Raw genomic sequence first — 10,255 nt, 5'->3', positions numbered from 1 at the left:
AAGATTCTAAGCAAAGCACACTAACTGGAGATCTGGAGATTCATTTTAAGCATAGATGGACTTTTTTTTTTTTTTTTTTTTTTTTGGTTTTTGGGTCACACCCAGCAGTGCTCAGGGGTTAGTCCTGGCTCTATGCTCAGAAATCGCTCCTGGCAGGCTCAGGGGACCATATGGGATGCCGGGATTCGAACCGCCATCCTTCTGCATGCAAGACAAAGCTCTACCTCCATGCTATCTTTTTGGCCCCAGACTATCTTTTTTTAAATAATTGTTTTTAGCAGTGCCAGGTATCAAACCCAGGATAGTAGTCACACCAACAAAGCCTCAATTTATTTAGACATGTTGATTACTATCGAGCTACATCCTTCACACTGCATTAATTATGTTATACAGGATTGCTTTTAGAGGTGACGGAATAGCTCAGATTTATCCAAGAAAATGCTGTTTCATATCTCTCCATGCCCCTAAGCTCTTAATAGCAAGTGACAGTTACAAAGCAGATGGGTCAAATATTGAGGTAAACCTCATATAATTTCTTGACTTTTGGACATAAAGCATAAAAGCATTTCCTAATAATGTTAGGAAAATAATTTGAAATCCAATCCAAATGAGGCATCTTCAAACCTAAAAGAAAAAAAAAGTTTATTTGTAAACACATTTATTTAGAATATGTAATGAACCATCTACATATTTAATTTCTGCTGCATAAATTTCCATTTGTAAAAGAAGCAGTTGCAGGAAATTTTCTAGGCCTATTTCCAAACATACCCCATTAAATGATCCCATTCAGTTCTCCAATAATCTTGTAAGAAAGAACTGTAGTAATTGAGTGAGTGCAAAAGCCAACAGCCTCTCTGATACTTTCTCAAATTAATGTCCCTGTCCTTAAATATAACAGATTAAAATGTTTTCGATTCCATGGGTGTATCCAAGGAATATAATTTCATTGAAAAACTGGAATTCCCACTTCTGGTCTCTAAAGAAATACGGAAGTTCAACTAATCCTCTTTTGTGCTACATCCTTGTGATGCATTTGACAGTAACTTTGCATTGAACCAAATCAATGTTTCCATTTCTCTATTGGGCTAGAAGCTTCTAAAAAGCAAGCAGTGTCCCATACATAAGGCTAATTAAAAAAGAGATCAAAGGAATGAGACACCTGCAGAACTATATCTCTCCTCTCTTTTGAATGAAGAATAAAGTAACTGCTATTAAAAAGAAGTTACAGAGACTCCACCAAACCCTCACCTCTAGGGAGGTGAGGTATCTAGCTAGGGATCAAACACAGCCTCACACATGGGAGGCAGATGCTCTATCACTGAAGATTTCTTTTAAAGATCCAGAGATGTCCAGTGCAGAAATGACAAAAGAAAGATAAGAGGGGCCGGAGTGATAGCATAGTGGTAGGGCATTTGCCTTGAACACTGCTGACCCGGGACTGGCCCGGCTTCAATCCCTGGTAACTCCTATGGTCTCCCAAGCCTGCCAGGAGCGATTTCTGAGCACAGAGTCAGGAGTAACACCTGAGTGCTGTAGAGTATGACCCCAAAGCCAAATAAAAATGAAACAACTGGGGCTGGAGAGATAGCATGGAGGTAAGGCGTTTGCCTTTCATGCATAAGGACAGTGGTTGGAATCCCGGCATCCCATGTGGTCCCCTGTGCCTGCCAGGGGCGATTTCTGAGCATAGAGCCAGGAGTAACCCCTGAGCGCTGCCGGGTGTGACCCAAAAACAAAACGAAACAAAACAAAACAAAAAAACGAAACAATGACAAATAAAAAAGAAAGATAAGATCCATGCAGTAGTGTGGTTACAGAACCACATTCCCTGGTGCACCTGTTATTTATTCTGTTGAGTCATTTCATATAGGAAGAGGACACAATGATATCCTCTTCAGTTCAAATCATGGCAATTTTACTATATCCCATAAGCATAGCCACTTAAATCTACTACAAGGAAAAAATTTGGCAGTCAAATAGGAAATTAGAGTTCCTTTTAGAGGGTCAGTATTACCAATACTGCCACACCACTTCCTCACACCTTTCCACAGGAGACTCAATAGCTTCCCACAGTATTTTGGGGGGGGGGGGGAGAGGGGTTGGGTCACAGCCGGAGGTACTCAGAGCCAGGATGGCTCTGCATTCAGGGTGATTCCTGGTGATGCTTGGTGGACCATATGGGATGCCGACAATCAAAGCTGGATGGACTGTGTGCAAGGCAAATGCCCTACCACTATGCTATAGCTCCAGCCTTACCACTATATTCTTTTGCTGAAATACTTCTCTAATAATATCTTCCCTATAATGACTGTTATATAGGAGTTAAAAATAATTTCTTGGGCCGGGAAGGTGGCGCTAGAGGTAAGGTGTCTGCCTTGCAAGCGCTAGCGTAGGACCGACCGGACCACGGTTCGATCCCCCGGCGTCCCATATGGTCCCCCCAAGCCAGGGGCGATTTCTGAGCGCATAGCCAGGAGTAACCCCTGAGCGTCAAACGGGTGTGGCCCAAAAACCAAAAAAAACCAAAAAAAACAAAAACAAAAAATAAAAATAATTTCTTGGGGCTGGAGAGATAGCATGGAGGTAAAGCATTTGCCTTGTATGCAAAAGGTCAGTGGTTCGAGTCCTGGCATCCCATATGGTCCCTTGAGCCTGCCAGGAGTGATTTCTGAGCAGAGAGCCAGGAGAAACCCCTGAGCACTGCCAGGTGTGACCCAAAAAAGCAAACAAACAAACAATTTCTTTGGGGGGGGGGGGGCCACACCTAGTGACGCTCAGGGGTTACTCCTGGCTATGTGCTCAGAAATTGCTCCTGCCTCAGGGGACCATATGGGATGCCGGGGATCGAACCCAAGTCCGTCCTGGATCAACTACGTTAAAAATAATTTCTAAAATAGCGAAATGAAAAAAAATTATATTTTTTAACTTGGAGAAAGAGAATCTTCTAGCAGCGCAAGGGGCCATGAGGGTTATAGCCTGTAGTGCATGGGGGACCACATGGTACTAGGGATACTAGGGAAGGCTTCCCTTCCTTCCATCTGGCAATGCTCAGGGATTACTTCTGGTTTCATGCCCAGGGATCTTGGGAATCAAATGTAGTCTAGGTCAGCCACAAAAATGGCAAGCACCTTATCTGCTGAGAAAAGGATGTTCTTAAAAACAGAAAAACTTACCTTCATGATTCAGGTTAGTTATCACGATCTAGGAAAAAGAAAATGGGCAAAGAAAAAGTGTTTTATTTTTTAAATACTATGTATTAATAAATAAATATCTACAACTATTGTAAAAAATAAGGCAGGAATGGCCTGCTGTTTTTGACCCCAAACTTCTTGCTTAGAACTACCTAGTAGGATCCATCTCTACCTAGTCTCAGATCCCATTCTAGTAGAAAGTAATAGAAAAGACAGGAGGAAAAGAAAGAAAGAAAGAAAGAAAGAAAGAAAGAAGAAAGAAAGAAAGAAAGAAAGAAAGAAGAAAGAAAGAAAGAAAGAAAGAAAGAAGAAAGAAAGAAGAAGAGAGAGAGAGAGAGAGAGAGAGAGAGAGAGAGAAAGAGAAAGAAAGAAAGAAAGAAAGAAAGAAAGAAAGAAAGAAAGAAAGAAAGAAAGAAAGAAAGAAAGAAAGAAAGAAAGAAAGAAAGAAAGAAAGAAGAAAAAGAAAGAAGAAAGAAAGAAAGAAAGAAAGAAAGAAAGAAAGAAAGAGAAAGAAAGAGACAGGAGAGTTAAAAAAAATAAAGGACAGGAGGGTTGGGCACTAAAATAGCAGAGTCCTTGGTCCTAAATACAGAGGAGGCCGCCATGAAAACACAAGGAAGTCATCAGGTAAGAAATATTGGAAGTAAGTGTGCATTTTTGAAAGTGCTGTTGAGGCTCCCAGCTTTTAATGCAGGAAGCCACTCTTTCAGAGACCATGCTGTGCAGAGGGCTCTCAAAAAGTACAACTAATCAGTGCTTTAATCACATTCCCTAACAATTGCATTGTGCTGATTCTGTCCATCCTAATAATTTTCATTAATTTTTAGTTTTTTTTTCTTTATTAATGCAGCTTTATGCAGTAGCTAAATTAAACATCAACGGTTAGCAGCTAAGAAAAGAACTTGAACTCACCCCACTTAACAATCTTGGGCTCTTTGAAAGTGACATGAGTCACTTTGCAAGAGAATGTATCAACATCAGTTGGGGTGAAACTAGCAAAGGCCAGAACATGGAAAGACCAGTCCTTGCTGAAGGCCAAGTCTGACTGTTCTGACTTCATCTTCTCGCCGTTTCTCAGCAACTCTATCTCAATCTGTGGTGGATGGAATCCAGAAACATAGCAATTTAAGTAGTTTGGCTTCCCGTTTTCGGCTGGGTGCCTGGAATACACTTGGATCTTTGGCATACCTAGGAACATTACAGAAAGACACATTTTAAAAAATCCCCGGCATCCCATATGGTCCCCTGAGCCTGCCAGGAGCAATTTCTGAGCATAGAGCCAGTAGTAACCCCTGAGCACTGCCGGGTGTGGCCCAAAAACCAAACAACAACAACAACAACAACAACAACAACAAAATGTTAGTATAACTGCGATTACCTTGATCTAGTACTATATCAGGAACCAATTACTTAAATGTCATCATTCATTTATCCTAAAGGCACTAGTTACATTTTTACTCTCGGCTAATAAACTTACCACTATCCAAAAGGCTATCTCCATTTCTGAAGGCTAAATCCTGACTTAGGGGCTGCAGTGATAGCACAGCAGAAGGATGTTTACCTAGCATGGAGCCGGGACAGACCCAACTTTAATCCCCAGCATCCCACAGGATCCCCTAAACCTGCCAGAAGTGATTTCTGAACACAGAGCCAGGAGTAACCACTGAACACACGCTGGGTGTGGTCCAAAATCAAACCAACAAATAAAAAAATCCTGGTTTATTTTGTTTCCAACATAATTTCCCTCACACATACCTATAGATTTCTAGTAGTATTATATTGTTTGTTACTAGAAATGTATCATAGTTTTAAGGACCACCCTCTGGAGGGTCTCAAGAACTTTTGATAGTTTTGTAGCACCCATAGAATTCCTTAAAATATCACTCAAAATCTATAAGATCTGGCCTCAATGTGTTTTACAATCTTCATTTTTCACTTCATGTACCCTCCATACTGTCTATATCAAATGACTCACATGATGGTTTCCTGTTTCAGTACTTCCATTTTGATTTTTTTTTTTTGGTTTTGTTTTTGTTTTTGGCCACACCCAACGGTGCTCAGGGGTTACTCCTGGCTCTGTGCTCAAAACTCACTCCTGGCAGGCTTGGGGACCATATGGGATGCTGGGGACTGAACCTGGCTCCGCCACGGGTCTCCACGTGCAAGGCAAACACTCTACCACTGTGCTATCACTCCGGCCCTAGTACTTCCATTTTTTATCTCTTATGACTTCTTCCTTCATTCTAGGTTCCTGCTCCTACCTATATTCACATTCATCCAATTTCCCAATATGTATGTGTCTTGCATAATACCTGGCACACAGTAATTGCTTTATTCTTGTTGTTGTCGTTATTATTTTTACTTGTTCAGGTTCCTAGCTTTCTCAATTCAAGGTATGTTCTACAAAACAATATCTTTATCTTGAACAGAGAATATATACCGTATTCCTATATGATTTTGTATCTGATCTTAATACTTAGAAAAACAACAACAAAATTTAAATGCTTTACATAAGCCGGCATTTATCATAAATGAAAACATTAGGCTGTATAAATGACTTAGAAGGGTAAGGATTATTGAAAATTAGAGAGAAAGAGAAAAGATATTCTCAATTATGATCAAGTAGAACAAAGATAGAATCCAATTTTTTTAAAACTTATTTAAAGGAAATATATCACATAGTTGACACAATTGATCATAATACATTGGTTTCAGGAAGAACAAAGGCAAAGTTATTAAAAAAAAAAAAAGAAAAACTAATGAGATGGAAGAGAAAGAAAAGGTTCAGTAGTAAGTATATTTTTGAAAATCATTGAATCACCAGTTAACTCATTAAAGGCCTAGCAGAAGGTTTAATAAGCTTTTCTTTTTCTATTTTTTTTAAGGATAAGAGTTAAAGAAGTACAGCAAAAACAGTGTTAGAGTAGCAATTGTTGTTTGCATAGGCACAGCAAAATATGGAGGCCTGGAAAGGAAAGGCCTTGGCCTAAATACAAAGAGACCTTACCCCTGAAGTTTTCTGGCATAAGACCATTTCTAGGCTCCAGGCATACTAGGTTGTCCAACCCACGTCTTTGTCTGTAGTGCCAATAAATCCTTTTCTTTTCCACACATAGACCCAATTTTTAATTTTTTTTTTGTTTGTTTGTTTTTTTGTTTTTGGGCCACACCCGGTAATGCTCAGGGGTTACTCCTGGCTATGTGCTCAGAAGTTGCTCCTGGCTTGGGGGACCATATGGGACACCGGGGGATCGAACCGCGGTCAGTCCAAGGCTAGCGCAGGCAAGTCAGGCACCTTACCTTTAGCGCCACCGCCCGGCCCCCCAATTTTTAATTTACACATTCAACTGAATGTTATATTTGGCCAGATTGGGACCATCACATAAAATGATAGTACAATGGTTTCTAAAATTGGGGTCTGTGTGTTTATCCAAAGGAATATCGAAAGAAAGTTTGATAAAACATATATTTCATTCCAAATGAAGAGTCACCTCTACAAAATAAGCAGATTTTTCACTACTTCATGTGTATAATTCTCTTTTAGGGGGGCACACTTGGCAATAACCAGGGGTTACTCCTGACTCTGTGCTTAGGAATTGCTACTGGTATTCGGGGAGCATATGGGATACAGAGAATCAAACCTGGACTAGCCAGGCAAGTGCCCTACCCTACCTATCTCTCTGGTCCCTATCATACACTAATTTTTTTTTTTTTTTTTGGTTTTTGGGTCACACCCAGCAGTGTTCAGAGGTTACTCCTGGCTCTGCACTCAGATATTACTCCTGGTGAAAACCCCCACCCCCCAAAAAAGGACCAGAGCAATAGCACAGTGACAGAGTATTTGCCTAGCATGCAGCTGACTCAGGATGGACCTGGGTTCAATCCTCCAGTGTCCCATCTGGTCCCCCAAGCCAGGAGTGATTTCTGAGCACATAGCCAGGAGTCAACCCTGAGTGTCACCGGGTGTGGCCCAAAAACAAAAACAAAAAAAATAAAGGAAAGAAATTACTCCGGTCAGCCCTACTGTTGTGCTATTGCTCCAGCCTCTCCCATCATTCATTTATTTATTATTATTTTTTTTAGTTTTTGGTTTTTGGTTCACACCCGGCGTTGCTCAGGGGTTACTCCTGGCTCCATGCTCAGAAATCGCTCCTGGCAGGCTTGGGGGACCATATGGATGCCGGGATTTGAACAACTGTCCTTCTGCATGCAAGGCAAATGCCTTACCTCCATGCTATCTCTCCGGCCCCCCATCATTCACTTTTAAATAAACATATTTGAGGTACCTCCTTCTCTGTGACAAAGAAGTAGTATGGAAAAGGAAAAATACCAAAAAAAAAAAAAAATACCAAGTACTCCAGCTAAAAATACTCAGACAAATACACAGTGTCATCAGTAACACTGGTAATAGGATTTGATTTTTTCATGAAGCCATGATTTTTTTCCCTACAAACTTAAAAATAAAGGTAAATCAGAAAGCTCTTTATATTAGTGCATCACAGAGGCCAGAGAAATAGTACAATGATTAAGGCACTTGCCTTGCCTGTAGCCAATTTTGGTTAGATCCTTGGCACCATATGGTTCTTTGATCACCACTAAGAGGAGCACCTAAGTACCCTGGGTGGTCTCCCCCAAATTAGAGAATCAGGGGGCTGGAGAAATAACACAGCAGTAGGGCATTTGCCTCGCACACAGCTGACCCAGGACTGATGCTGGTTCTAATCCCGGCATCCCATATGGCCCCCCGAGCCTGCCAGGGATGATTTCTGAATGCAGAGCCAGGAGAAACCCCTGAGCACTGCTGGGTGTGACCCAAAAATTAAAAAAAAAAATCCCAAATTAGAGAATCATAATGACAGGATGTGAGAGCACAGATGTATGGAAATTTCTCTTTAAAGATCAGACTAGGTTCTACAAGATCATAGTCATCTTTTTGGGGGGGTGGGTGAGGAGGAGTTGGTCCACATCTGGCAGTACTCAGGGGTTACTCCTGGGTCTTTGATCAGAAATCACTCCTGGCAGGCTGGGGACCATATGGGATGCTGGGAATCGAACCTGGGTCTGTCTGTGGTTGGCCATGTGCAAGGCAAATGCCCTACCACTGTGCTATCTCTCCATCTCTCCGGCCCTCTGACAGTCATCTTTATAAAGAGAACAAGGATAAGTCAAGCCTGGATTTAACTGGATTCAGCCATTTGATTTGTGACTGAGGGAGAAGTATTTGGGCTAGCGAACTGAACATTTAATTTATGTCCACAGTAAAGTAAGCAAAATGCAAGAGGCCTTACTCCTCTCCCCCACCACCACACCATCCCACAATCATGTTTGCATAAATGATGCAATCAGCATTATTTATCTTGAAAATTTTTCAGAAGTGGTTTATGCATATGTCTTACTAGATTTTCAGATCAAGATTTTTTAGATGTCAGTTTATTACAGTCAAATAATGATGTACAAGACATACTTTATTTTGTAAATTACATAAATAATACTTTTCCTCATGATGAAAAAAACGCAGAAGCTTTTGTGAAAGGGGGAAATGAGAACATATCATGGAGTATTTATTATTTATTTAGATTGTGGGGCCACACCCAGTAGACTAGCCAAATGCAGTGATGGTGGTGGGGCAGAGGGTAGGGGCGCTCCGCCACCTCCAAGTTATGGGATATTTGGATCTAACTTGTCCTGGACTTGCCAAGTGAGTAATCTATCTTACTATTCTTTATCGGTGGTTTTACAATCTCCCAAACGAATAAAGCTGGGTTTTCCAAAACCGAAAGTAGAGGCTCAGTTCATCTTTGAAAAGAACCTGGCAAAGTGCCAAAGGGGAAAAAGTCCTTTGTTGGGGCGGGGAGGCAGAAGAGGACCGAGACCCTGGACTACCACCTGGGCTCTGAGAATCTCCCCCAGAAAGGTAGAGGTGAAAATCTCAAGGATTATAATCCAGAGGCAACCCCCCCCCCCATCCCACCCACATAAACTTGAATTCTCTTCCACTGTCTCTTGTGTGAGACGTTAAGAGAAGCAACGTCTCCACATCGTGGGTTCATTGCAGAGAGTTGCCGGGTAGAGTTTACGATTACTTAAAAGTGACTTTTTTGTTTTAGTTTTTTTTTTTTTGGGGGGGGGGGGGGGCATCCGGCAGAGCTCAGGGTTCCTCCTAGCTCTGCGCTCAGAAATCACTCCTGGCAGGCTCGGGGACAACATAGGAGGTCAGGGATCCAGCCCTGGGTCTATTCCCATGTCAGATGCATGCAAGGCTGTAGAAACACCCTACTGCTGTGCTATCGCTCTGGCCCCATATTTCAAGTGATTTGCCATGGACACAGTGAGTTAAGACGAGTTAATAAAATAAATAAATAAAGTTACTCACGATCGATGGCGTCCAAGCTGGGCACGAAGAGAAGCAGCAGCAGGGCGAGAGGCACCGGGGAGGCCATCGCGACTCTGGCTTGTGGCAGGCAGCAAGCAACAGGGTCTGGCTGAAGACTGGGCTCCGGGACCGGGGCCGCCAATTTATAATCTGGCTCGAGCCGCCAATCAGAGCCCTGCCTGCGCGTGACGTCACTTGTATCCGGGCGAGAGCGGCCCGGGCAGGTTGGAAGAGGGGACTTTCCCGCTTTCAGTTTCCCTTTCATAGAATGAAGGTCTCGTGGTTGCAAGATTGGGGCTCGAACGGCCAGCCAGAGAGGTGGCACAGCGGGAGGGCGTTTGCCTTGCACGCGGCCGGCCTAGGATAAACGTGGTTCGAATCCCGGCATTCTAGATGGTCCTGCCAGGAGCGATTTCTGAGTGCAGAGCCAGGAGGAACCCCTGAGTGCCGCCGGGCGTGACCCCAAAAAACGGTTTTCATGCCTAGAAAGCCCATTCACAAATGATGATGATGATGATGATGATGATGATGCTAGGCTGAACAATGGTACAGCGCTGAACAAGAAACTGGGTTATAATTGTAACCTGAGAATAGATTGTAGGCTTTCTCGGCTGGTTGGCAAGAAAAATTAGTCTAGGTATTTTTTTGTTTGTTTGGCTTGGTTTGGGGGCTACACCTGGTGATGCTCAGG

General features: G+C 42.4%; 1 protein-coding gene and 1 non-coding gene across 2 annotated transcripts; both read right to left on the bottom strand.

The window, feature by feature from the left end:
• Positions 1-325: 325 nt before the first annotated feature.
• Positions 326-9,654, bottom strand: B2M (beta-2-microglobulin). The gene is made up of 4 exons (XM_049782518.1): positions 9,565-9,654; positions 4,104-4,379; positions 3,174-3,201; positions 326-624 (listed from the first exon to the last, which is right to left on the bottom strand). The coding sequence occupies exons 1-3, from the start codon at positions 9,629-9,631 to the stop codon at positions 3,188-3,190; spliced, it is 357 nt and encodes a 118-aa protein (XP_049638475.1). The 5' UTR covers positions 9,632-9,654; the 3' UTR covers positions 326-624; positions 3,174-3,187.
• LOC126021086 (small nucleolar RNA SNORA29) lies at positions 1,844-1,984 on the bottom strand. Its single transcript, XR_007499699.1, has one exon. It is a non-coding gene; the product is annotated as a small nucleolar RNA SNORA29 (small nucleolar RNA).
• Positions 9,655-10,255: the final 601 nt, after the last annotated feature.

The sequence above is a fragment of the Suncus etruscus genome, chromosome 10 (genome assembly GCF_024139225.1).
Source record: "Suncus etruscus isolate mSunEtr1 chromosome 10, mSunEtr1.pri.cur, whole genome shotgun sequence".
Lineage (NCBI taxonomy): Eukaryota > Metazoa > Chordata > Mammalia > Eulipotyphla > Soricidae > Suncus > Suncus etruscus.
This window is presented reverse-complemented; position numbering and strand designations above follow the sequence as displayed.